Here is a 27594-nt window from a genome sequence, read left to right on the forward strand (position 1 = left end):
TCTTAACCACTGGAAGTCAGGGAAGTCCCACATCCCCGTACTTTTGATGAGGAAATCCAGCCCCAGAAGCGTAAATGGTTTGTCTGAGCCGTCACATCCAGGAAGAGCTGAAGTGAAACAGAAGGGATTAAACCCTCCCATCAGAGCTCGGGCGCTTTGCCCCATGTCCCTCTGAGCTCAAGTTGGGCTGACAGTGTGCAGGCTGTCACTGCCTCTGTCCAGCATCACTGTTTTTCCTGGCGAGTGCTGTAGTCTTTGGGGACCGTCTCTTTCTCTCACGGGGAAAGGGTGATGGCATCTCATGACCCCATGTCCCCTTGACCCACCTGGCCTCTTGGTCCTGGCAGAAGCCAGAAGGGTGAGGGGCCGCGGCCCAGCTGAGGCTGTCACTGGCACGAAGCAGAATCTCAGGGTGCTGGGTGACCTGCAGGTTTTAATGAGGGACCTGGACCAGCCCAGATCTGGGGAAGGAAGCCTAGCAGCTACGGGCAGTGGAGGCTGACCTGGCCTGGCCTGCAGAGGCTCCGGGTGAACGGAGCTCCCCTCTAACCTCGGCCCCAGGCCTGGGACCAGCAGGGTGGTCGGTGGTTCCCTGGCTAAGGGCTGGTGGTACATCTCGTGGTTCTGACTGCTGAGGGCCCTGGGCCGAAGCTGAAGGTGGGTGAGGGGCTTCCTGGGGCCCTCCCCCTTAGTAAGGAAAGAGGTGTTCCAGATCTTCAAGCCTGCGCATGTCCTCCAGCCCGAGGGACACGGTCTTCCGCTGGGGCTCCTTGCGCTGCACGGTAATCTGGATGGGGTTGTTCTCAGGGAAGCTGTTCAAGTCAGTGGCCACGGTTGCAAACTGAAAGAAACGAAAGTCCTCAGAACTCCTTGGCAGAGCTGACCCTGACCTCACCTCTTCTACACTGCCACCCCCTCGTCTGTGAAATGGGGTCCCCGAGTGCCCTCCAACCTACTCACTGACACCTGTTTCTCCCCGGTTGTGTGCTGTTTCCAAGCTCAGCAGTGTCTACTCGGGCCTGCCCTGCCACCCCCAGGCTCTTCCCCTGCTTTGCCCCCCATTAGCCTCTTCCCTCTGTTTTTCCCTCGGTGCCCTTGACTTCCCAACCCACTCACAATCATTGATACCTAAGTTGAAGAATCCAGAAGCCACTGGCTTTGAGAGACACACATTAGGGATGAATGAACAGGTCAATTTCCAGGGGGCCCCAAAGTGACTTACTCCTTAACCCTCTCCAAGGAGAACAGCCTGGAACTGAGGCTTATCTGCCCAGGGAGAGGGAAAGCCAGCAGGAGGAGAGGTCCTGCGGGTACAGGGGTGTTCCCAACCTCTAGGACCCCTGACCCTTGGGCCCCTCTTCTCCCAGGGCTCACTTTGTAGGGCTTGCACCATGTCCCCACCCCAGCGGTGTTAGCTGCGCGGACGGTGAGGCAGTAACTCGTGTTCGGCTTCAGCTCCATCAGCTTGACGGTGGTGCCCAGGATCTTATTGAAGATCCAGGGGCGGTTCTTTGCCTTGGGCATCTCACCACTGTTTTTCCTGACCACCTCCTGTAACAGGACCTGGTAGAAACTGACCTGCTGCTTGCCAGGGGCGTAGGTCCAGGAAATCTAGGAGGAGAGAATCCCCAAGGCTTCCTCAGACCTGGCCTGGCCTGGCCTCCCCTCACCACCCAACCAGCCCCTCTGCAATGTGCGTCAGAAGACCCCATTCCCATCCCTTCTCCCACTGGAGCTGAGGCATGTGTGTCTGAGGGTGGTAGGCACACCTCACGTTAGATGAGGCCCCACCACCCCAAAGCCTGAGCCATTCTCCAACCGCAGCCGCACCAACCTCAGAGGGTACCCTCAACTCCATACTGTATAGACTGTGTGTCCATTGAAAGAGACCTTAGCAGTCATCTCGTCCACCTCACTCATTGCAGATGGGGTTACAAGTTCAGAGGGAGCAAGTGCCTGGCCTGCGGCCACACAGCAGTTAAGTGCTGGAGTCAAGGTTCAGGTCAGTAGCTCCTGAGTCCACTTTGTACTACCGCCATGGCTGCCAAGCCAGGCTAAGGACTGCAGAGGGCTTTTCTAACACTGCAGGTTCCTGGCCCTGCTGCCACTTGCCTTGTCTCCCATTTCCAGTTTCTCCTCCATCTAAGATAGTTGTTCTCAAACTTTGGTATGCATTGGAATACCCCAGAGGACTTGCTAAAACAAGGACCGCTGGCCCCTGTGCCCAGTTTGATTCAGCAGGCCCAATCAGGAGGGTGGGGAAAGCAAGGATTTAAATTTCTTACAAGTTGCCATATGATGCAGATGCTACTGGTGGTCTGGGGACCACACTTTGAGAAACGCTGTGCTGGCCTATCCAACAACGGTCCTTCCAGGTTTATCTTCCAAAGTAAGTGAAGTCACTCAGTCATGTCCGACTCTTGGCGACCCCATGGACTGTAGTCCACCAGGCTCCTCCGTCTGTGGGATTTTCCAGGCAAGGGTACTGGAGTAGGGCGCCATTTCCTTCTCCAGGGGATCTTTCCAACTCAGGGGTCAAACCCAGGTCTCCTGCATTGCAAGCAGACTCTCTACTATCTGAGCCACCAGACGGTATTTTCCAATATGTAACTCATATCACATCTCTCACCGGATAGAAAACTTTGCACAGAGCTAGTCCTCTTTGCTTACTGAAAAATCCATACAGTAGCCTAACATTCGGAGAAGGCGATGGCACCCCACTCCAGTATTCTTGCCTGGGAAATCCCATGGATGGAGGAGCCTGGTAGGCTGCAGTCCATGGGGTCACTGAGTCAGACACGACTGAGCGACTTCACTTTCACTTTTCACTTTTATGTATGGGAGAAGGAAATGGCAACCCACTCCAGTGTTCTTGCCTGGAGAATCCCGGGGACAGAGGAGCTGCTGTCTATGGGGTCACACAGAGTCGGACACGACTGACGCGACTTAGCAGGAGCAGCAGCAGCCTAACATTACAGGACCTCTGGAAAATGACCCCCTCCTGCTGTTCCCTTCCTGTATCCAGAACAACGCTACTCAGCATGTGGTCCATGGGCCATCAGCACCTACTGGGAATGTGTTAGCAATGCAGAGTCTCAGGCCCCACCCCAGACCTACTGAGTCAGAACCTTGAGGAATGAGGAATCTTCTTGGTAACATGATGATCAGATCTGCAGGTGCCGGAAAGTGTGAGCAACCCTGAATTAGGACGTGGATGTTTCCTCCCACGTCCTTTGCTAGTGTCAGCCCTGCACAGAATGCCTTTCCTCATCTCTAGATGTTTAAGTCCCAGCTCAAATGTCACTCAACGCCACCAAAGCTTACTCCCTGCAGCTGGAAGTAACGTTTCTTTCCCTCTGAATCCCCAGTGGCACTTGGTTTGAACTTTCCCTACAGCACTGAACCTTCTCTAGCTTGCGCTGGAGTTCTTTACAGACACGCCCTCTCTCCTAACCCATGCACTAGAGCTAAGGATGCAGGCAGTAGGCATCCACACGCTCCCCAGTGAGCTCAGCTCAGTGCCGGGCATGTGGGGGGGATGGAGGGGGGCATCAAGCCTTTGCCAGATGCACCTGGGGGGAAACGCACCACAGCTGTGGAGTCGCTGACCGTGTGTTCACAGATGAAGGGCGCCTCCGGCACATCCAAGACCACAGAGGACTCCGAGGGCGTCGAGGACGTGTCTGTGTCCACCTCAGGGTTGTCGAGGTCCAGCAGGCCCCCAGGGGCCATCTGGGACTTAGACTGGGGGCAGAGGGCCAGGTGCCCTTTCTCTGTGCTCTTGGCTATCGAGGAGAGGCTGAGTTTGTTCAGCTCGCCCTCCAGCATGCCCGCAAAGAAGCTGCTGTTGGGCTGGGTCACGGCCAACTTGATGGGATTCAACAAGGTGGATGACATGGGGGAGATGCTGGTGTCATCGGAGCTGCATTCGGAATCCTCCATTGGCATGTGCTTCCTGGAGGGGGAGGGGAGAGGGGAGACAGATGGAGGCAGCTGCCCCAGCCCCTGCCGCCTGGAAGCTCCCAGTGGCAAGCAGGCCTTGGGCAGGACTTACCAACGCCCTCAACTGTTTTTGAGCCGCTCAGAACATTCTTGCTCTGCAGCAGTGGGTCACACTCGCCGGGACACTTACTAGTGGAAAATGCACATTCCTGGTCCCTGGTCCCCAGCTGGGATGGCACTGGGGAAGCTGCTAAAGCATCTTTCATAAGATCCTCAGATGATTCTGATGCAAGTGTTCTGAGAACCACATTTTTAGAAACACCACTAAAGCTCCAAGTCCTTCCTCCAAGGTAGGGTGCAGACACCCCAGGGAATGACCATAACGATCTACTGGGATATGGAAAAATATCTAAAAGTATCTAAAAGAAAAATAATGAGTTTTGTTAAATATTTATTTAGTGTTGTTTAATATGTAATTACTACACTTATTTACTTAGATTTTTATGACACTTATCAATATATATTAATATACAGCATGTAAAATTAAGTGCACAGATAAGCATATATTTATTGGGGTGAATGCTCAAAAACTTTTCTTCCATTCTAATTTTTTTATTTTTAAAAGTTATTTCTTTATGTATGTATTTTCGGCTGTGCTGGGTCTTCATTGCTGCACGGGCTTTCTGTAGTTGCAGAGAGCAGGGGCTACTCTAGTCGCGGTGCTCGGCTTCTCAACGCGGGGTGGCTTCTCTTGTTGCGGAGCACAGGATCTAGGGCGTGCGGGCTTCAGCAGTTGCAGCTCCTGGGCTCTACAGCACAGGCTCATTAACTGTGGTGCATGGGCCTAGCTGCTCCGTGCCATGTGCGATCTTCCAGGACCAGGGACTGAACCCACATCCCCTGCATTGGCAGGCAGATTCTTTTCCACTAAGCCACCAGGGAAGTCCTCTAGTTTTTTTTTAAAACTATGAAATATTTCAGTCTCATTCAAGATATCAAGGATAACATGTTCAAAGTGACACGACTTAGTGACTAAACCACCACCACCACACCAATGCACAAAGTGGTGGCTATAATGAACAATATTGTATTGTATATTTGAAAGTTCCTAAGAGACTAGGTCTTAAAAGCACTCTTCTCACACACAAATATTTGTAACTGTGTGGTGATGGATGTTAACTAAGCTTATTGGGGTAATGATTTCACAATACATACAATTATCAAATGATGTTGCATACTTTAATGCAATGTTAAATGTCAACTGTGTCTCAATAAAACTGGAAAAAATGATCATATTATATTAAGCTTCCATTTAGCGTCTATCCAACTCAGAACTAAAGCTGTATCAGTGTAGCTAAAGCCCCTTGTGTACTCTGCTCCCCTACCCCTCTCCTGATCCCCTCCCTCAGAGGCAGCCTGAGCAGTAAATTTAAAATTTTGTGTTTATTATCCCCATGTGTTTTTATAGGTTTGTTAGATATGTATGTTATTTTGCATAATTTAAACTTTATATAAATAAATGGCATCATTCAGTACATATTCATGTGCAGTGAGGCTGTTATTTTACTTAAAACATTGTATTTTTTAGATTAATCTGCTCTGGTTCAGTCATTAACTGTTGTATAGTGTTCTGTTACATGGATATTTGTATTGTTACCAATTCTTTGCTGTTACAAAAAAAAACCTTGCCCATGTTCCCCCACTCTTTAAAATTTTTTGCTGATGAAGTATAGGATCCAAAAAAAATTAACTTTTAGGCTTCCTTGGTGGCTCACAGATTAAAGCATCTGCCTGTGATGTGGGAGACCAGGCTTCTATCCCTGGGTCGGGAAGATCCCCTGGAGAAGGAAGTGGCAACCCACTCCAGTATTCTTGCCTGGAGAATCCCATGGAGGGAGGAGCCTGGTGGGCTACAGTCCACAGGGTCGCAAAGAGTTGGCCACGACTGAGCTACTTCACTTTCACTTTCAAGGTAAGAAGGAGGGAACACAGCTCTACCCATCCACAGAAAATTGGATTAAAAATTTACTGAACACGGCCCTGCATATCAGAACAAGACTTAGTATCCCCCTCAGTCAGTCTATCCCATGGAAGCTGTCATAAGCCTCTTATCCTTCTCCATCAGAGGGCAGACAGACTAAAAACCACAATCACAGAAAACTAACCAATCTAATCACATGGACCACAGCCTTGTCTAACTCAATGAAACCATGAGCCATGCGATGTAGGGCCATGGTGGAGAGTTCTGACAAAATGTGGTCCACTGGAGAAGGGAATGGCAAACCACTTCAGTATTCCTGCCTCGAGAACCCCATGAACAGTATGAAAAGGCAAAAAGATAGGACACTGAATGATGAATTCCCCAGGTCGGTAGGTGCCCAATGTGCTACTAGAGATCAGTGGAGAAACAACTCCAGAAAGAATGAAGAGATGGAGCCAAAGCAAAAACAACACCCTGTTGTGGATATGACTGGTGATGGAAGCAAGGTCTGATGTTGTAAAGAGCAATATTGCATAGGTACCTGGAATGTTAGGTCCATGAATCAAGGCAAATTGGAAGTGGTCAAACGAGATGGCAAGAGTGAACGTTGACATTCTAGGAATCAGCAAACTAAGATGGACTGGAATGGGTGAATTTAATTCAGATGACCATTACATCTACTACTGCGGGCAAGAATCCCTTAGAAGAAATGGAGTAGCCATCATAGTCAACAAAAGAGTCTGAAATGCAGTACTTGGATGCAATCTCAAAAACGACAGAATGATCTCTATTCATCTCCAAGGCAAACCATTCAATATCACGGTAATCCAATTCTATGCCCCGACCAGTAACGCTGAAGAAGCTGAAGTTGAATGGTTCTATGAAGACCTACAAGACCTGCTAGAACTAACACCCCAAAAAGATGTCCTTTTCATTATAGGGGACTGGAATGCAAAAGTAGGAAGTCAAGAAACACCTGGAGTAACAGGCAAATTTGGCCTTGGAATGCGGAATGAAGCAGGGCAAAGACTAATAGAGTTTTGCCAAGAAAATGCACTGGTCATAGCAAACACCCTCTTCCAACAACACAAGAGAAGACTAACATGGACATCACCAGCTGGTCAATACCGAAATCAGATTGATTATATTCTTTGCAGCCAAAGATGGAGAAGCTCTATACAGTCAACAAAAACAAGACCAGGAGCTGACTGTGCCTCAGATCATGAACTCCTTATTGCCAAATTCAGACTTAAACTGAAGAAAGTAGGGAAAACCACTAGACCATTCAGGTATGACCTAAATCAAATCCCTTATGATTATACAGTAGAAGTGAGAAATAGATTTAAGAGACTAGATCTGATAGACAGAGTGCCTGATGATTTATGGATGGAGGTTCGTGACATTGTACAGGAGACAGGGATCAAGACCATCCCCACGGAAAAGAAATGCAAAAAGGCAAAATGGCTGTCTGAAGAGGCCTTACAAATAGCTGTGGAAAGAAGAGAAGTGAAAAGCAAAGGAGAAAAGGAAAGATATACCCTTTTGAATGCAGAGTTCCAAAGAAGAGCAAGGAGAGATGAGAAAGCCTTCCTCAGTGATCAGTGCAAAGAAATAGAGTATAAGAACAGAATGGGAAAGGCTAGAGATCTCTTCAAGAAAATTAGAGATACCAAGGGAACATTTCATACAAAGATGGGCTCGATAAAGGACAGAAATGGTATGGACCTAACAGAAGCAGAAGATATTAGGAAAAGGTGGCAAGAATACACAGAAGAACTATACAAAAAAGATCTTCACGACCCAGATAATCACGATGGTATGATCACTCACCTAGAGCCAGACATCCTGGAATGTGAAGTCAACTGGGCCTTAGGAAGCATCACTACAAACAAAGCTAATGGAGGTGATGGAATTCCAGCTGAGCTCTTTCAAATCCTGAAAGATGATGCTGTGAAAGTGCTGCACTCATTATTTACTGCCAGCAAATCTGGAAAACTCAGCAGTGGCCACAGGACTGGAAAAGGTCAGTTTTCATTCCAATCCCAAAGAAAGGCAATGCCAAAGAATGCTCAAACTACTGCACAATTGCACTCATCTCACACGCTAGTAAAGTGATGCTCAAAATTCTCCAAGCCAGGCTTCAGCAATACGTGAACTGTGAACTTTTAGATGTTCAAGCTGGTTTTAGAAAAGGCAGAGGAACCAGAGATCAAATTGCCAATATCCACTGGATTATGGAAAAAGCAAGAGAGTTCCAGAAAAACATCTATTTCTGTTTTATTGACTATGCCAAAGCCTTTGACTATGTGGATCACAATAAACTGTGGAAAATTCTTCAAGAGATGGGAATACCATACCACCTGACCTGCCTCTTGAGAAATCTGTATGCAGGTCAGGAAGCAACACTTAGAACTGGACATGGAACAACAGACTGGTTCCAACTAGGAAAAGGAGTACGTCAAGGCTGTATATTGTCACCCTGCTTATTTAACTTACATGCAGAGTACATCATGCGAAACGTTGGGCTGGAAGAAACACAAGCTGGAATCAAGATTGCCGGGAGAAATATCAATAACCTCAGATATGCAGATGACACCACCCTTATGGCAGAAAGGGAAGAAGAACTAAAGAGCCTCTTGATGAAAGTGAAAGAGGAGAGTGAAAAAGTTGGCTTAAAGCTCAACATTCAGAAAATGAAGATTATGGCATCCAGTCCCATCACTTCATGGCAAATAGATGAAGAAACAGTGGAAACAGTGTCAGACTTTATTTTTTTGGGCTCCAAAATCACTGCAGATGGTGACTGCAGCCATGAAATTAAAAGACGCTTACTCCTTGGAAAAAATGTTATGACCAACCTAGACAGCATATTCAAAAGCAGAGACATTACTTTGCCAACAAAGGTCCGTCTAGTCAAAGCTATGGTTTTTCCAGTGGTCATGTATGGATGTGAGAGTTGTACTGTAAAGAAACCTGAGCGCTGAAGAATTGATGCTTTTGAACTGTGGTGTTGGAGAAGACTCTTGAGAGTCCCTTGGACTGCAAGGAGATCCGACCAGTCCATCCTAAAGATCAGTCCTGGGAGTTCTTTGGAAGGAATGATGCTAAAGCTGAACCTCCAATACTTTGGCCACCTGATGCAAAGAGCTGACTCATTTGAAAAGACCCTGATGCTGGGAAAGATTAAAGGTGGAAAGAGAAGGGGACGACAGAGGATGAGATGGTTGGATGGCATCACCAACTCAATGGACATGAGTTTGGGTAAACTCCAGAAGTTGGTGATGGACAGGGAGGCCTGGCATGCTGCAATCCATGGGATCGAAAAGAGTCGGACATGACTGAGCAACTGAACTGAACTGAACTGAAAGTAAGAAATACATATTTCTTGACAAGCTAGTACACGAATGCATGTAACCGCATGGACTGTAGCCTGCCAGGATGCTCTGTCCATGGGATTCTCCGGGCAAGAATACTGGATTGGATCACCACGCCCCCTCCAGGGGGTCTTCCTGATCCGGAGATTGAACCCGAGTCTCATGTCTTCTGCATTGGCGGGCGGGTTCTTTACCACTAGCGCCACCTGGGAAACCCCAGTGTATGCACACACACACACGAAACTAAAATGTTTCACAAACCAGTACTAACTGGTTTTTCAAACCCGTACTTACTGTGTGTGTGATGTACACTGGAATTTAAATTCTATTTCGCTCATTTTTGTAATACTAGTCTCCATCAACTCGGATGAGTTCCTGACACATTCATAGGTCACAGCCCTCAGCTGGAAGAGCCCTGTCTAGAGAAAGTGGCCACAGGGCCTGTGGACACCAAGCACCTTGACTGAGGTCACCTTGGTAGTCGATGGCAGAGCTGGAACCAGAAGCCGGATCTCCTGGGCCCCATACTACACAGCTCCTGTCTGCCCCTGATGCTTTCTGGCTCCCCTCCCCTGCTTCCTTCCCCACCTCCCCCGGCTGCTCTAGCCAGATCCAGTGACCCACACATACCCCTAGATCCCTCACACCCGGCCAGCCTCCAGCTTTGAGGTTGATTGATCAAGGCCAAAGTTTTCCTCCCTGAGCCCCAGCCCCATCAACCTCCTCCTGCAAAATCCTGATCAACCCAAACCTCCTATACTAGCCCTTGGTGGACGCTTGAAATAGATGACTCTCCCTCCAAGGCCCTTCGTAGGCCCAAGAGTCTGGGTATGGATGTCAGTTATACTATAGATTGTCCTGTGCTATGTGCTAAGTTGCTTCAGTTGTGTCCAGCTCTTTGTGACTCTAAGGACCATAGCCCCCCAGGCTCCTCTCTCCATAGGATTCTCTGGTCAAGAATACTGGAGTGGGTTGCCATGTCCTTCTCGAAGGGATCTTTCTGACCCAGAGATTGAACACGAATCTTTCATGTCTTCTGCATTAGCAAGTGGGTTCTTTACCACTGGCGCCACTTGGGAAGTCCATAAACTGTCCTTCAGTTCAGTTCAGTTCAGTTCAGTTGCTCAGTCGTGTCCGACTCTTTGCAACCCCATGAATTGCAGCACATCGGGCCTCCCTGTCCATCACCAACTCCCGGAGTTCACTGAAACTCACGTCCATCGAGTCGGTGATGCCATCCAGCCAACTCATCCTCTGTCATCCCCTTCTCCTCCTGCCCCCAATCCCTCCAGCAGCAGAGAGTTTTCCAATGAGTCAACTCTTAGGAATCTCTATTTTACTTTTTTATTATTTTTTTAAAAAATTATTTATTTGGCGGCACCAGGTCTTAGTTGCAGCATGTGGGGTCTTTAATTGCAGCTTGCAGACTCTTACTGTGGCATGTGGGATCTAGTTTCCCAACTAGGGATCACACCCGGGTCCCTCTGCATTGGGAGTATGGAGTCTTAGCTACTGGAACACTCGGGAAGCCCCAAGGAATCTCTATTGAAGATTTACTTGTTGGAAACACCAGTGCTGAAGGGGCAGCCAGGCATTGGGCTACCTGCTGGAGAAAAACTCCTTGTGATCATCACAGCAGCCCTGCTGGATGGTGTTGGTCTCGTTTTACACATGGGGGACCAAGGGTCCCTGATCTTAATGAACTTGTCTATGGTCATATATCTAAGTGGTAGAACTTGGATTAATACTTGGTTCCCAGTCTAAGACTTTCTTATACCAGGAAGTTTCCTACTTGCATCTGCCACTTTAGCCATACCTATTTACTGACAGGTACCTAAGGGAGTAACCACTGTATCCCCTTTCACATCATCAGGACCAGCTACATAATTTGTGGGGTCCCTTCTTCAGAAATTATTAAGACCTTCAAAACAGTAACATCCAAGCATTAAACTAAACAGGGTCCTTCCAAGTGTCAGGCTGTGTTTAATTGCACAGGTCACATACCCGTGAAACTTCCTGACAGACAGTTCCCTCAGCCCACGTCAACCCACCCCTCTGTCCCTCCACTGGCTAACTCCTTCCCTTCCTCTGAGAGTCACCTCCTCCACGAAGCCTCCCTTAACTTCACCCCCTCCCAAACTATACTAAATTCCTTCTGTTTCCTCCAGTTGTCCCTGTCATAGCACAGATCATGCTGTAATAGCCTCAATTCTTGTCTGACAGCCCCCCACCCCAACCAGCATACACACACACACACACACACACACACACACACCCCATGCTGGGAACTCCTTGAAGGTAGAGACTGCTTTCCAGCTCTGCATTCCCGGAACTTAACCTTGGACCAGGTACCTTGTAGGTGCCCAAAGAGTTTTGTGAAATGAAGTGAAGGAAACCCGTGATCACTGAGGAGGAACACAGACCTCAGTCTGAAGGCAGGCAGGCTCCTGGGGGTTGGGGGGAGGACATAACCAGGCAGGTAAAGACACAATAGGGAAGATGAGCAAAGGAACCATGGCAAGAGGAGAGGGGCTTCATGGTGAGGACCAAACAGGATGACGAGCCCCGCCAATCCATCTCCAGTTAATCCCAGAAGGCTTCCCGGAGCTGGAGGCCGGCATGTCTCCAAGAACTGATTTGGGGTCAGGAATCCACAGGCAACCTGCTTACATGCTCTTCCCTGGGAGTCTCGACTGTGATAGGTCAAGGAGTGGCGCCTCTTCAACACCCTCTTCCCCGCGCCCCCCTCCCCCCCTCCCCAACTCCTCCGCCCATCCAGCTCTGGCCTTAGAAAGCAGAAAAGGACCAGACTCGTGTCTTACGGTAGATTGATGGCATCCTCCTCTAAGAAGTTCACCAAACTGCCCCTCGAGGAAAGTGGGAGGCCTTTGGTAGTGACGGTCCTGTTCATTGACTTGGGGTTTGGAAAGGTCTTCGGCATTTGACTGAGCGCATTCAAGACATTGAGGGTTTCCTTCCTCAGCATGGCCTCCTCCCCATCTCCCACTTTGTAGAATGTCTCTGATGCCATTGAGTTTGTTTTGGACCGCAGCCGGCACCATGCAGGACAACCAAGCTGACAGGAAGCAGAGAGAAACTGGAGGCAGCAGACACACCCTTAGTTGTGGTGGGATGGGGGTGCGATGAGCTGACTTCATAATTATCACAGAGTGTAACAATTAGGGGCTACGCTCCCCCCTGACTGGGGGCTGCTGCAGCCCAGGGCCAATGTCAGGAGCACGCAGAGCCCCAGAATAGTCGACGACACCACTTGGGCTAAGGCTCTGTGGTTACAGCAGCCCTGCTCTTCTCTGAAGATCTCAAAATGCTCACCACCTGTGCCCTTCTGATCTGCCCTGAGAAGGAGGAGGTGGATGGTGAGACAGTGGCGCCTGGGCGTGGAGGGAGCAGGCAGTACTGGATGGACTGGGTCCCTGGGAGTGGGACACCTTGCCGATAGAATTCTGAGACTTCATATCCAGACATTGGAGGCAGCAAACCCCGTGTCCAGCTGTGTGGGCACAGGGAAAGCTGGGATGGCTCATGGGGTTTAGAGCGCCCACATACCCAGGTTTTACTGCTGGAATTCTAAATTCTGTCTGACCTCCACTTCAAGTGTCTTCAGGTACTGAGTGACCACGGTGGGTGCAGAGGCATACAGAAATCGGCCAGAGGTTGTTTCTGTTCTCAGGGAAACCATGTCACAGGGACGAAAACATACACATAACTTTGTGGGGTGAGGAACCCGGCAGCTGTTAAAACAGCAATGGCTTTGCACCTGGGTGGGGATTCGTGAGCTCTTCAGTCCAGCTCTGCCCACAGCTTCCTAGGCTGTGAAGCCTTTGACAAATGACTTCACCTCCGAGCCTCATTTTGCTCATCTGTAAAACAGGGATAAACATAGCACCTACCTCACTAGATGGAGAAGGAAACGGCAACCCACTCCAGTATTCTTGCCTGGAGAATCCCATGGACAGAAGAGCCTGGCCGGCTGGCCAGTTCATGGGGTCGCAAGAGTCAGACCCAACTTAGCGACTAAACCACCACCACCACCACCGCCTCACTAGACTGTGCGGAGCCAACCTTGTAAAGTTGTTTCTTCCAGAGGATGAGGTCCAGCCAAGGACGTTTAAAATTCGTATGTGTGTGTGTTTTCTATACACTCAGGGGTTTTATCGTTGTATACGTAAAAATTCTTTTGTTTGGAAACTAGAAAAGCAGATGCCTTCTCTGTGCTCTGCGTTTTAGCAGCCATCATAATCTCGGTAATTATCTGATTTATTTGATTTGCTCTTTAGTGCCTTCTTTCGCTAACAGGTAGGTCCCTGGGCGTAGGGATGGCCGATCCGATAGAACGTCCTGGCCCAGCGTTCAGAACCGAAAGCTGCACCCGGGGGCGTGGCCCAGGAGAAGGCGGAGGCGCACGCGGGCCGCGACCCTCCGAGCCCGGCGCGTCGACCTCTGCGCTGGGAGCCCGGCTTCGCGCGGCCCGAGCTGTCTCCGCCCCGACCGCCCGGCCCGCGCGTCCGCGCCGCGGCCGGCAGGTGGCGCCGCAGGCCGGGTCCTGGCGCCTGGAAGCCGGAAGCGGCGGCGTGGCCGGGGAGGGCTGGCCCTGGGTGCCCGAGCTCCCGAAGGGTCCGCCTTCTCCGCGCGGTCGCTGCCTCCCGCATTCCTCGCCCGTCCAGACAGGGGCGCCGGGGGTGGGGTGGGGACGACTGGAGAGGGCCCCACGGATGCCCCTAGGACGAGCGGCCCTAGGCCCCCAGGGAACATGGGCGTGCTCCGGGCGGGACTGTGCCCGGGCCTCACCCAGGACATGGTCCAGCTTTTGAAGAGCGGCGGGATCAAGACAGGTGACCGCGGGTGCGCGCCAGTGCGGGCCACAGGGCTGGCCCCGGCACTCCCGGAGGGGCCCTTCCCCTCCCTCCTGCGCCCCCGGGGAGCCCGGAAACGCGGGCGTGGGCGAGCCACGCCCCTGGGAGGGTAGAACCCCCGACGGTGTGCCCCGCACCGCGCCGGGTCCCACGGTTCCGCCAGTACGCGCGGGCGCGGGAGAGTCGAGTGCGGACGCCCCGGGCCTCCCTCCCTGCCCATCAACCCCACGTGTTTCGTTTTCAGTGGTGGAGCTGGTTTCTGCAGACCTGGAGGAGGTCGCCCAGAAATGTGGCCTGTCTTACAAGGTGAGCTGACCGTCTCCACGCTCCACACCTGGGTGTCTCTAAATGCCCATCCCCGAGCAGAGGGGTTCCTAAGGATTGATAACGGCGGCGTTTGAGACCCTGGGAGGCCCCCTCCTTTGACGGGTCGTTGCCAAACACTTTTGGGCTGCTGCAGCCCGGATCCTGAGCTGCCCCGCCCCTTCCGCAGGCCCTGGTCGCCCTGAGACGAGTGCTACTGGCTCAGTTCTCAGCTTTCCCTTTCAATGGCGCTGATCTCTATGAGGAACTGAAAACCACCACGGCCATCCTGTCCACCGGCATTGGAAGGTTTGTGTGTGTACGTGCGGGACAAAGTCAGAGGCAGGGTGACCTGACTGCCTCTCGCTGGGCTTTCGATGCTGGAGTCTGGAGCCAGCAGGCCCTTTCAGACAGTGCTGAGGATGGTCAGGACTTCTAAGCTCTCTTACCCTGTAAGAACGTTTCTCATAACTCCTAATTTTGGGGGATGCAGAATTATTGGGGTGGGGGGAACCTGTCCTGCGTGTTTAGTAGGTCATTTGGCAGCTTCCCTGGCCTCTGCCTGCTAGATGCCAGTAGCACCTCCCTTCTCCCCTTGTCTGATAGTCAAAAATATCTCCAGCTGTGATCCCTGGGTGGGCTGGGGGCAAAATCTACACTGGTTGAGAACCACTGAAACACAAGATGTCAGTATTTCATAATTATTCAGCAAATCAGAGCAACTCTTCTCTGGCCCTACCTCCCTGTCCACTTAAGGATGGATGGGGCAAGAGAGTGTGGCAGGACTAGGTTAAGTACCAGCCATTGACACGTAGTAGATTATACAATGAAACACTGAAGAACTGATGCCTTCAAACTATGGTGCTGGAGAAGACTCCTGAAAGTCCCTTGGACAGCAAGGAGATCAAACCAGTCAATCTTAAGGGAAATCAACCCTGAATACTCATTGGAGGGACCAATGCTGAAGCTGAAAGTCCTGTATTTTGGTCATCTGATGCAAACACTTGACTCATTGGAAAAGTCCCTGATTCTGGGAAAGGTTGAGGGCAGAAAGAAAAGAGGGCATCAGAGGATGAGATGCTTGGATGACATCACCAATGGAATGAACATGAAGTTGGGCAAACTTCCGGAGACGGTGAAGGACAGGAAGGCCTGGCATGCTGCAGTCCATGGGGTCACAAAGAGTCAGACACGACTTGACAACTGAACGACAACAAGTTTATACAATAGGTTGTATAATCTCTTCGTGATCCTGTGAGTTCGTGGTTATTAACCCCACTTGAGTTTAGCACAAGAGGAGCTAGGGGCAGTGGTGGGGCTCCAGCCCTGGGGTACTTGTTCCTGAACTTGGTTCACTCCTTGTACGCTGCAGCAGGAAGGGGTGAGAGTAGTTTCCTTCTGCAGTGTTTGGAGAGAGAAAGAGTTGGAAGAAAACAGGTGGCTTCTGGCCAAGGGAGGCTGACCTCTTCCCTGGCTTGTTTGTGTGGAATTTGATAAAGAACTCTGCCACCACGAAGGTCTTTGGATCGGTTTGGCCGTCTCTGTTTCCAAAACACGCTGTCTTGGCAGGGTTCACACAAGACAGTGCTTGCTTTCCCTGGGTTGAGGGTTCAGGCCTGTCATTCATCAAGCACTAGCCAGTGTCAAGCATGGGTACCGGAGATGGGCATGGGTGAGGCCCCTGCATTTAAGGAGCCTGGGGTCCACTGGGTAGAGAAGAGCAGGTGGACACGAGAGAGGTGTGAGCATGTGTGCAAGCAGCTAAGGAGGGGGTGATTAACAGGAAGCAGGCCTGGCCTTTGGGAGTTTATAAAGCCAGCATATACAGAGAGAGTGGTCAGGTGGTAAACTGGCAGGATGGCAGCCACCATGGGTCACTGCAGAGGAGATCAGAGAGGTTCAGGACCGCTCTGTGCAGCGAGGAATGGATGGGCCTTCTCTGAGTGCTCATCAGGAAGCAGGCACTGTTACTCTAGGTACATTATTTCATTTATCTTCTCTTCATTTATCTTCTTCACTTTATCTTATCTTCATTTATCCATCTACTTCCCTGATGGCTCCGTGGGTAAAGAGACACAGGAGATGCAGGTTCAATCCCTGGGTCAGGAAGAGCTCCTGGAGAAGAAGATGGCAACCCACTCCAGTATTCTTGCCTGGGAAATCCCATGGACAGAGGAGCCCGGTGGGCTGCAGTCCATGGGGTCACAAAGAGGTGGACACGACTGAGCGGCTAACACTTTGACAACTACAGTGAGCCTGTTGCGATGAAAATCACCATCCTGGGGCCTCGCTGGCAGTCCAGTGGTTAAGACTTCGCCTTCCAGTGCAGGGGGTAAAGGTTCAATCCCTGGATGGAGAGCTAAGATCACACATGCCTTGGGGCCAAGAAACGGAAACATAAAGCAGAAGCAACATTGTAGCAAATTCAGTAGCGACTTTAAAAATGTTTCATTCACATCAAAAAATCTTTAAAAAGAAATGAAAGCCATCATCCTATAGATAAGGAAACTGGGACTCAGGTTAACAGACTTGCTCAAGATCCCCTAGCTAGGAATTTCCAAGGTGGTCCAGCGGTTAGGACTCCTGTGCTTCCACTACACTTTGACCCCTGGTTCGGAAACTAAGATCCCACAAGCGGGGTGGCACAGCCCAAGGGGGAAAAAAAAGATCTTGCAGTGGGTAAGTGGCGGACCAGGCCCTTGAGGTCACACCCGTCACACTGTTAAGCCTAAGAACTCAGCTCTAAGGCATCTGCCCTGTTGCTCCCTCCAGGCAGGAGGCTGTGTTGTGAAAGTAGAGTTACAGTTAGAGGTGGGCGGGGTGGATGGGGCAGGGGAGGCTGGCAGGAGAGGCCCAGGAGGATACAGCAGGGGAGGGTGTTGTGAGCGGATCTGGGGCGGGAGACAGCAGGAAGCATATTGCAGAAATGCTGTGAGCCTTCCTGCTGGGGGGATGTGAAAGTGGCGAATCAAAGATGACCCCTAGGCTTCTAGTCTTTGTCATAGTGGTCTTTGGACACTGATGGGTATTAACTGACACAGGAGGGGAGGGGAGGGGAGTTCTGTAGTCAACAGCTCACGAAATGCTGGTTAACCAAATGAAGCAGGTTTCTCTTTTTTTTTTTTTTTATAGGCCTTTTTTTTTTTTCTTTTTTTTTGGTCGTACCACTTAGCATGTGGGATGTTAGTTCCCCAACCAAGGATTGAACCTGAGCCTCCTGCCTTGGAAGCAAGGAGTCTTAACCACTGGGCCACCAGGAAAGTCCCTCTGCTCTAGGTCTTCTCACGGCCTGTAGTGCTGGGGACATCTTTACAAGTGGGAGAGCAGGCAGCAAGCCTCGGAAGTAGCTGTATTGACCAGGGAAGAAGGGTGGTTCCTTGAAGGCCCGAGCTGTGTCTTGTTCATCTCTGCCTCTGGCTTGTTTTAGAAAAAGGCCTTTAGGAAATGTGAGACATTCAGGCAATGTTTGAATGAGTGACTGAAAGAATGAATGAAAGCCAGTTCGGGGGGGAAGGTGGAGGATAAATTCCAGACAGCACTTGTGTTCAAAACGGGGTTAGGCTCAGTTGTACTTCTGTTCCACAAGGCAGGGGGCAGGGGGGCGGGGAGGGGGTCTGTCCATGTCGAGGTGGATTTGGGAATTCCTTATGGAGATCCTCATGGCCAGGAATGCAATTGATTCTTGATTGTAGAGTCCAGACCTGTGGTTTAGCCCAGGCTGCCCATTAGAATTACTTGGGAAGCTTAAGAAATATTCATGCTTGGGTCTCTTTAGAAATTCTTTGTTTTTTGGCCACGCCATGTGAGATCTTAGTTCCCTGACCAGGTGTTGAACCTGTGCCCCCTGCATTGGGAGCGCAGAGTCTCAACCACTGGACCGCCAGGGAAGTCAACATTCTTGAAATAACATGATAATAATGGAGAACAGATTAAGCAGTTGCCAGGGGCTGGCTAGGGATTTAGGGGTGAGTGTGGTTATAAAAGGCTGGCACAGGGAGCCCTGCCGAGATGGGAATGCTCTGCCTCGATTGCAGTGGTTCCATAAACCCACATGTGGGGTGAAACGGCAGAGAACTGCGCGCACGGACGCACGTGGAAGGAGTGAGCTGCAGCTCTCTGGACTGCACCAGTGCTGTTTTTTGCTGTTGCACTAAGCTGTGGTACAAAACATCTTAGAGTGAAAGATGCTACCGTTGGTGAAAACCAGCTGAAGGGCACACGGGACCTCACTACATGGTTTTGTTTTGTTTTGTTGCAACTTCCTGTGAATCTATAATTATTTCAGAGTTTAAAACATGACAAATTATGGGCAGTGTTATCAAGGAAACCCAGAAGGGGCTGTGATGGAGATTGAGAGGAGAACCATTGAATGGGGCAGCGAAGAGACCTCCGGAGAGAAGTGATTACCCAGAGGTGATCTTTAAGGCGAGAGTGAAAGGATGAGGGGCCAGAGGGGGAACACTCGGCCGTGCTGGCTTTCCCCAAAGGAGACTCCACAAGGAGGAGCCTCCTGGCCAGAGATGTCAGAACGTCTCTGGACAGAACAATGCTTGGAAGGAATGTCTTGCTGTTCCTCCATCCCTCCTTTTCTCCCACCCGTCCAATCCCTTCCATTGATGCTCTTCCCTCCTCTTCTGCCATCAGCCTGGACAAACTGCTAGATGCTGGTCTCTACACTGGAGAAGTGACTGAAATTGTAGGCGCCCCGGGTAGCGGCAAAACCCAGGTACAGCTGCAGCCAGCAGCCAGGAGGGTTGAGGGAGGTGGATGCACAGTCCTGGATCTCTGGGGAAGCTTCTGCCAGGATCCTGTGATTTCAGAGCTTGGAAGAGAGAAGACAGGTGGTGAGGAGTGGGACTTGAACTCGCGTCTCAGGGCCCATTCGCGCCTCTGGGATCTGGATGAGATTTGGTGGGGGGCTCCCGTTCTGGGCCCTTCTTGAGGGCTCAGGTTCACCCAATGGCCCGTCTCTACTCAGGTATGTCTTTGTGTGGCAGCAAGCGTGGCCCATGGCCTGCAGCAGAACGTCCTCTACATTGATTCCAACGGAGGGCTCACAGCCTCCCGCATCCTCCAGCTGCTTCAGGCCAGGACCCCGGACGAGGAGGAGCAGGTAAAGGGCAGGAAGGTTGGGTTTCTTGGAGGTTCTGACACCATAAGACCTCATTATCTAACACGGCAAGAATTTGGACCATTTGGGTGACTAGTCATTTCTGGCTTTGAAACTTGCTGTTCCGCTAATACTTCCTGTATTGTAAAGCCTCCCCTTTATGATGTCATCCCAGTTGGATGCTACCCACAAGGATCCTTCCTAGAAACCCAACCCCTGGCATCCCCTCTGTGTTTCTCCCCCATATCTTGCCCAGGGCAGACACACAGATCACTGCCACTTCTTCCCATGGAGCTCTGACTTGGCTCTGCAGCTCAGCACCCAGGGAGCCAGCATGTTGTGAACTGGCCCAGCAGACAAAGCCCACTGCCATCTGTACCTGAGTCCTTGTGTCTAAGCTCCTCTTCTCTCTCAACCTCAAAATCCCTCTTCATCGTGTGCGACCCCCGGCTCTTCTTCTCCAAGGCCCTCCCTTCTCTCTCCTGCCCCCTCAGGCAGGAGCTCTCCAGAGGATCCAGGTGGTGCGTGCGTTTGACATCTTCCAGATGCTGGGCGCGCTGCAGGACCTGCGAGGCGCTGTGTCCCAGCAGGTGAGCCTGACCTTCTGCCTTCCCTGCTCCCCGCAGCCCACCTATGCTGTCTGAGTGTGGGCAGGTGTGCAATCTGGTGACTGTAGCTGTGCCTGCCATTCCCAGGATGGGATTTCTGGATGCTTAATTCTTTCTTTCCTCAATTCTTTGCCTCCTCGTTCACAAGCCCATCTTCCCCACTAAAGACTAAGCCCCTTCCTTGAGTGCAAGGATCAGTTCCTGTTCATCTCTGCATTCCAACTGGGTCCATTCAGCTGCAAATAATAGTCTATCTGACAGACACTTGAACTTTGAGGACATTTAATTATCTCACATAAGTCTGGAGGTTGGCACACCCGTAATATCAGGGCTCTACGTTGGTGTGCTTGATTCTCTGGCTCTTCCCCCTCATGATTGCAGAGTGGCTGCCCTGGCTCCGAGCATCATGTCTTCACACATCCATATCCAGGGCAGTGATAGATGCCTCTTTTCTATACCTCTTTCTCTGGAACCCACCATTACACTTCTCAGTTCCCTTTACATCTAACTGGCAAAAACTGAGTTATGTTTTTATGTCCTAGTCCAGAGGTTGGGTGCACCTTCCCTGATGTCAGATTTTCTGCCCAGTGCTTGAACACATTCAGAGGCCTGTTGACAAGGGAGAGAGGTTAGGAATGGCATTTGCGTTGGTACCCTGATATACCTGATGGGTGCTTGGATAGGATATGGTGCATGATATATATACCTTTACATTTGGGAGAAACCTTAGAGAGACTAGTTTAATTTATCTTAAACTTTACCTCTCACCCCAAAGGATATCATGTTTCCCATGGGCATACCTAGGGTTGTATGTAACGTAAATCGTTTAAACAAGCTTTAGACCATATAATGGTTGAACGAATACTTGGCATAGGAATCATAGCAGGTTATGCCTCCCCATGTGTTGAGACGTGAAGTAGTCCTGACCTAATCCAACCCTCTTGTTGGAATCGAGCAAAGTGGGGGCCAGAGACATTCAGTGCGTTGCCCACAGTCACTGCATATTTAGGATAAGAACAAAGCTTAGGGACTTCCCTGGTGGTCCAGTGGTTAAGACTCTGCACTTCCATTGCAAGGGGCACAAGTTTGATCCCAGGTTGGGGAACTAAGATTCCATATACATCATGGCCAAATTTTTTTTTTTTTCACGTTAAGAGCAAAGCTTATAACCCAAACCTCTCAACTCCCAGGTCAAAAGACTTTTTTTTTTTTTCTTTAACTGTAGCACTGTTAGATGATATGTATTCTATTATTGCATAACAAGTTACTGCAAACTATGACTTAAAACAACATGTATTATCTCAAATTCTGTAGGTCAGAAGTCTGGGCACAGCTTGGCCTGGTCCTCTGCTTAGGGTCTCATTAGGTTGTGATGAATGTGGTAGGTGGGCTGTGCTCTTATCTGTAGGCTCAGCTGGGGAAGAACCACTTAGAAGTTCATTCAGGTTGTTGGCAGAATTCATTTCCTAGAGGTTTCAGCTTCTTGCTGGCAGCTGGTTGTTGGCAGAGGCCATCTTCGAGTCCTCAAAGCTGCCAGTATTCCTGCCATGTGGTGCTTTCCATGGGCAGTTCACAGCAAGGCCGCTTGCTCCTGCAAGACAGCACACGTGTGAGAGCAAAATGCAACAGGTTGTCCTGTGTAACAATGTGATCATGGGCTGGCAGTGCATTCCATTTGACATATAATGAAGCCTAATCAAAAGAGTGACATCTGGGGCTCCCCTGGTGGTCCAGTGGTTAAGACTTCGCCTTCCAATGCAGGGGGTGCAGGTTCAATCCCTGATTGAGGAGCTAAGATCTCAATGCCTCGGGGCCAAAAAACTAAAACATAAGCCAGAAGCAATATTGTAAGAAACTCAATAAAGAGTTTAAAAAGGATTGACATCAAAAAAATCTTTTAAAAAACAGAAAAGAAAGAAAAAATTTTCTGATCAGGGACCATAGGATCTGAGCAGGGGTTTCTCAAATTTAATTAGAGTATCTGATATCCTGTGATTTAAACTCTCTCGGTCCATCCAAGTCTTCAGTGAAAGTGCAAGTGCAAGTCGCTCAGTAGTGTCCGACCCTTTGCGACCCCATGGACTATACAGTCGGTGAAATTCTCCAGGCCAGAATACTGGAGTGGGGTAGCCTTTCCCTTCTCCAGGGGATCTTCCCAACCCAGGGATCAAACCCAGGTCTCCTGCATTGCAGGCGGATTGTTTACCAGCTGAGCCACAAGGGAAGCCCAAGTCTTCAGTATAATCTGTTATACATTCACATGAGGGTGGAAGGAAAAGGCTTTGCTAGAGTTCCGTCTTAGAGGGGCAGCTATATTTGTGGTGATGGTGATGGTGAAGTCGCTCAGTCGTGTCCGACTCTTTGCGACCCTGTGGACTGTAACCTACTAGGCTTCTCTGTCCATGGGATTCTCCAGGCAAGAATACTGGAGTGGATTGCCATTTCCTTCTCCAGGGATCTTCCCGACCCAGGGATCGAACCCGGGTCTGCCACATTGGAGGCAGACGCTTTAACCTCTGAGCCACCAGGGAAGTGGGAGAGGTTATTTCCTACCAGTTTTTGATAGAGGAGCGGGTTTGTCTGGTAACGGGCGCCCCCTGGAGGCCGACTGGTTGGTGGCACCTGCTTCCCATCACCGTCCCCCATCACCGCCCCCCAGGTCAGCAGTTCTTCCGGGACTCTGAAGGTGGTGGTTGTGGACTCGGTCGCTGCGGTGGTCGCCCCACTTCTGGGAGGTCAGCAGAGGGAAGGTGAGTGGTGTGGCAGAGCGCAGGGTGGAGGGTCGTGATCTTGCCTGCCTGCTCTGGAGTCCTGTCTTCGGCCAGCCTGGTCCCCGCTGCCCACCCTCTTTGCTTTTTCTCCTCCAGGCTTGGCCTTGATGGTGCAGCTGGCCCGAGAGCTGAAGACCTTGGCCCGGGACCTCAGTGTGGCAGTGCTGGTGAGGAAGTGGGCTTGGCCAGTCATGCTAGCCTTCTCTCTGGTCCCTGGACTTCACCAAGTGGGGAGGTGTTCTTTCCAGGTGCTCTTTATTTCCTTAAAACAGCAGCTTCTGAACCCCCAGAGTGACCCTTTGGGAAAGGGTCATAGCCCAACTTCTGTGGGTCATCTAGAGTGCCAGACTGTGAGGGGCTCAGACACATAAATAGCCAGGGGATCAGGCAATGTCATTTTTAACACTTCTAAAAAACTAATTATTTGGCTGCGCTGGGACTTAGTGGCAGCCTGCAGAGTCTTTAGTTGCGGCACGCTGGATCTAGTTCTGCAGCCAGGGACTGATCCTGAGCCCCCTGCATTGGGAGCGCATAGTTTTAGCCACCAGGGAAGCCCAGGGACAGTCTTGTTTTTCTTTTTACTTTCTTTAAGTCAGGTTTCTTGAGATGTAATTCACACAGAGTAACTTCTCTTTGTTTGAGGTTTGATACAGTCGTATCTGGCGAGATCAAGATACAGAATATTTCAATCACCCCAGAAAGATCCCCCAGCCCCAGACAACCACTGATTTGGTTTCTGTCCCTTTCTATGAAGCTCTGCCTTTTCCAGAGCTTCATAGAAAGGGATCATTTTTGCTTTTAGAATAACTTTTTCTGCTTATGGAGTAATTTTTTGAAAGTCTTCACGCTTCTCATAGAAGAAAGTAATGAATAGTTAAATATAAGTGTCCAGTTTGTAATCAATCTCCACATCCACAGAGACCATATTAGTTTTTTTTTTTAATATACCTTCATTGAATCTTTTTTCTCTGCCTATATACATATACTTTTAATCAACTTTCCAACTAAACGGTAATCTTGTGTTTTTTTTTTTTTTTTAAAGACACCATTTCTCGAATCTTTTAATAGATTCTTTAAGAATGCCACTTTTAGCAGCTGCATATTTGGGGTGGGGAGCTGCGCTGGGTCTTTGTTGCTGGGCACGGGCTTTCTCTAGTTGCGGCGAGTGGGGACTACTCTTCAATGCATTGTGCACGCTTCTCACTGCGTGGCTTCTCTTATTGTGGAGCACAGGCTCTCGAGCCCAGGCTCAGTAGTTGTGATACAGGCATTAGTTGCCCTGCATCATATGGAATCTTTCTGGAGCAGGAATCAAACCCATGTCTTAACCACTGACCACCAGGGAAGTCCCGGCATCATGGTTTAGTGGCAAGAGCTCTGTGCAGGTCAGGAGCCCAGGGTTCTGACTCCAGACTGGTGATGAGTCATGGAGCCTTGGGGAAATTGTTTCCTTGTACCTGGCCTCAGCTTTCCCATCTGTAAAATGAAGCCATAGGAGCAAATGTCCTCTGTACCAGTATTATGGGTCTATAAGCCTTTGATTCTTTCTCCTGCAGGTGACCAATCACATGACCCGAGATAGGGACAGCGGGCAGCTCAAACCTGCCCTGGGACGCTCCTGGAGCTTTGTGCCCAGCACCCGGCTTCTCCTGGACAGCACCCAAGGCTCAGGATCTCTGGGCAGCCACCGCGTGGCATGTCTGACCAAATCCCCCCGCCTGGTGAGCCAGCCCCAGGGGAAAGCCAGGAATCCAGGCCCTTGAGGGTGGCTTCCGTGCCTGCAGATGTCTGTGAATTCCTGAAGGCTGAGACCCTGCAGCCAAAGAAGCTACCCACGTGGGCAACTCAAACACTCATGCTTCCCTCCTGTCTTCTTCCAGCCAACAGGTTGCCAGGAGACGGTGGACTTAGGGAGCTGGGGGACCCCAGCGTTCCAGGGAGATCACAAAGGACATTGGGAGCAGAGCCCAGTGTTCCAGGGAGATCACACGTGACGGTGCTGTTGATGGGGGAAGGGGCAGGCCACTAGGCCCCCAACTCACCTGCACAGTAATGCCTGCTGCTCACTGCCGGCAGCCCCGCTCCCTTGCTGGGAAGCCATCTCACCCTCAGCTCCTCTCTCTGGAAACACAGTGCTACTGGCAAGAGAGGATGCTGTTGTGGAAGGACCCAGAAATTCATGCTGGTACCAAGTTTTCTTCCCTTGTTTCTACCACGTGCGTTTCCAGTGGGAGCCAGGTTCATGGACTTGGACATCTCTGAAGAGGCACTCTGGTGCCTGGACGGATTAACCCTGTACATCACCATCCTACCCTCCATCCTGACACAGTGACTGAGCTTGAGGCCTCTGGCTTGCCTTTGTTTCCCTTCTTTTATTTTTTTTCTTTGCCTCTGTTTTTCCATCTGTAAGATGGGGCTTCTTTCCCCCTAACTCTTTCTTTGACTTACTGGGTGGAAGTAACCTTGTAAATGTAACCCATGTTGTGTGCTCAATTGTGTCTGACCCTTTGCGACCCCATGACCACCAGGCTCCTCCGTCCGTGGAATTTTCCAGGCAAGAATACTGGAGCAGGTTGCCATTTCTCCTCCAGGGGATCTTCCCAACCCAGAAATTGAACCCATATCTCTTGGCGTCTCTTGTGTTGGCAGGTGGATTCTTTACCACTAGTGCCAAAACTCTTCCTTATCTAGATCCTGCTCTTAAAAACATATTAATACAAAAGAAATTCACTGAGCTGCAGAATCATCTGTTTTCCCCCAGACAGTGGCTTTTCAGTCACCGAGTGAGGCCCCAGAGAACCCCTGTTCCTCTTTCCCTCTTGTCGGTTTGGTTTCAGACACCTGCATGTGTCACCGTGACCAGGTGAGACCGGGAGCTCACTGCAGTCCCAGGGATATAATCTAACAGGAAGGGAAGATGTGACCTGGCCCCAGTGAATCCAGCTGCCTGTTAAACGTGCATGGTGCTCTGTGGGGCCCCTCCACGGTACAGAGTAAGCCGAGGTGCTGAACCATGGCCTTGCCCATAAACGGGAGAATTTGCAGTCAGTAGAGCCAGCTGGGAAAATTGATGGTGGCGTAAATGATACACGGCAAATCTAGTCCTTTATGTAGAAATTCATTGCCGGTGGCTCCAAGATGCAATGTAATTACCCTTCTCTTCCTGCCAGCTGTACCACAGTGTATGAAATAGTCCCCCCACCCCCGCCCTGCCCTGGTCTGTTACGGGTGCTGTGACCATTTCTCTGCGAGCTGTAGCCCCGGCTGGGTGGAGGGGAGGACAGCAGGGAGGGAGAAATCAAAGGCAGAACATGATCAGGATTGTTTACTGACCACATTTTTTTAAAGGAAGGTTGCCTTTCTTGGTTTGAGAGCCTGTTGTGTAGTTAATTAGTTGTGTCTTGGCTGCAGGAAGCGGGGTCAGAGTTAGAGGCAGAAGATATAACATTTACAGATGATGAGCACAGGAGGGATAAAAGGAAGAGGTCTGGAGGACTGAGAGCAAGTGGCAACCCAGCCCTAGGGTATGAGTGAGGACAGGCTTGGTGAGCCAAGACTGGAGGAACCCTGGCGCTGGTGCTTCCACAGGCTCTCGGGAGAAATGAGCCTGCGGCCTCCTTGCTAGGAGCAGTGAGTACATAATGGCAGCCTTGTGCATGCAAGCGAAGTTGCCTCAGTTGTGTCTGTTGCGACCCCATGAACTGTAGCCCACCAGGCTCCTCTGTCCATGGGATTCTCAAGGCAAGAATACTGGAGTGGGCTGCCATTTCCAAGGGATCTTCCTGACCGTAGGACTGAACTCCTGTCTCTTACATCTCCTGCATTAGCAAGTGGATTCTTTGTGACTCGCGCCACCGAGGAAGCTCATTGCAACCATAGTAGCAAACAGAATGTTAAGCTGGGGATGGCACATCCCTGTCATTTGTACCATTTGGGGATCTTGAACCCACGCAAGCATCAGCAATAAATCAAGTGTTCTCTTTCAACGAGCTGAGAGACCTTTGCAATTTTCGTTTTTCTCCACATGACACTCCAGGCAGCAACTACCAGTCAGTTGAAATTGATGTTCAGGGTGGAGCCTGGTTGCCATATCTGCCCTGGGCACATCTGCATGTTTCCTGAATGTGGCGTCAGGTGCTTTGTCCCTGACTCAGTACCCTAGAATTGTAGATTTGAGAGGCCTGTAAAGATCAACATGCCCTGGGATTTCCCTGGTGGGGTGCTGGTTGAGAATCAGTCTTCCAATGGAAGGGATGCAGGTTCGAGCCCTGGTCGAGGAACTAGGATCCCACATGCCGCATCTAAGACATGAGGCAGCCAAATAAATAAAGACCATATGCCCCATCTTGTCATTTAGCCGAGAAGGAAAGTGAGGTCCAAGAGCAGAAATGACAGTCCCAGCAGAACAGGGGCTGGAACCTAGGACTCTCGATTCCTTGGCCAGGATTCAGTGTCCACGTTGCCTTTAGTTTTCAATTGGTACAGTTCCGCCCTCAGTAGGGACTTATTCCAGCCAGAGAGCCTCTCCCAGGCAGCCTTTCTGGCCACGAGGAGGAGCACCGTTCACTGTTACTCCAGACTAGCCCGTGACATTCCAGCAGGACTTTGCCCCTCGCAACTAGCCCTGGGCC

At 50.4% G+C, this 27594-nt stretch overlaps 2 protein-coding genes across 3 annotated transcripts; one reads left to right on the forward strand and one right to left on the reverse strand.

Moving 5' to 3' along the window:
• Positions 1 to 688: 688 nt before the first annotated feature.
• On the reverse strand, positions 689 to 12328 carry FNDC8 (fibronectin type III domain containing 8). Its single transcript, XM_052658912.1, has 4 exons — positions 12120 to 12328; positions 3589 to 3955; positions 1375 to 1611; positions 689 to 841 (listed from the first exon to the last, which is right to left on the reverse strand). Exons 1-4 carry the CDS (start codon positions 12326 to 12328, stop codon positions 689 to 691), a joined length of 966 nt encoding a protein of 321 aa, XP_052514872.1.
• A 1614-nt stretch (positions 12329 to 13942) lies between these two features.
• RAD51D (RAD51 paralog D) lies at positions 13943 to 26903 on the forward strand. 2 transcript variants are annotated; one of them, XM_052658035.1, is made up of 10 exons: positions 13943 to 14150; positions 14416 to 14477; positions 14665 to 14783; positions 19119 to 19200; positions 19453 to 19587; positions 20079 to 20174; positions 22852 to 22942; positions 23060 to 23211; positions 24520 to 24684; positions 24844 to 26903. In XM_052658035.1, the coding sequence occupies exons 1-10, from the start codon at positions 14069 to 14071 to the stop codon at positions 24955 to 24957; spliced, it is 1098 nt and encodes a 365-aa protein (XP_052513995.1). In that variant the 5' UTR covers positions 13943 to 14068; the 3' UTR covers positions 24958 to 26903. The 2 variants fall into 2 exon arrangements, with proteins under 2 accessions (XP_052513995.1, XP_052513997.1); XM_052658037.1 differs by having other exon boundaries at positions 23060 to 23130.
• The last annotated feature ends 691 nt before the right edge of the window (positions 26904 to 27594 follow it).

The sequence above is a fragment of the Budorcas taxicolor genome, chromosome 19 (genome assembly GCF_023091745.1).
Source record: "Budorcas taxicolor isolate Tak-1 chromosome 19, Takin1.1, whole genome shotgun sequence".
NCBI classification, from domain to species: domain Eukaryota; kingdom Metazoa; phylum Chordata; class Mammalia; order Artiodactyla; family Bovidae; genus Budorcas; species Budorcas taxicolor.

Coding starts and splice junctions, on each gene's coding strand:
- FNDC8 (XM_052658912.1), bottom strand. CDS start 12,328: ATGGCATCAGAGACATTCTACAAAGTGGGAGATGGGGAGGAGGCCATG. Junction 1,612..3,588: donor TCAGCGACTCCACAGCTGTG/GTGCGTTTCCCC, acceptor CTCTCCTCCTAG/ATTTCCTGGACCTACGCCCC. Junction 842..1,374: donor CATGGTGCAAGCCCTACAAA/GTGAGCCCTGGG, acceptor CGTTTCTTTCAG/TTTGCAACCGTGGCCACTGA.
- RAD51D (XM_052658035.1), top strand. CDS start 14,069: ATGGGCGTGCTCCGGGCGGGACTGTGCCCGGGCCTCACCCAGGACATG. Junction 14,151..14,415: donor GAGCGGCGGGATCAAGACAG/GTGACCGCGGGT, acceptor TTTCGTTTTCAG/TGGTGGAGCTGGTTTCTGCA. Junction 22,943..23,059: donor GGGAGGTCAGCAGAGGGAAG/GTGAGTGGTGTG, acceptor TTTCTCCTCCAG/GCTTGGCCTTGATGGTGCAG.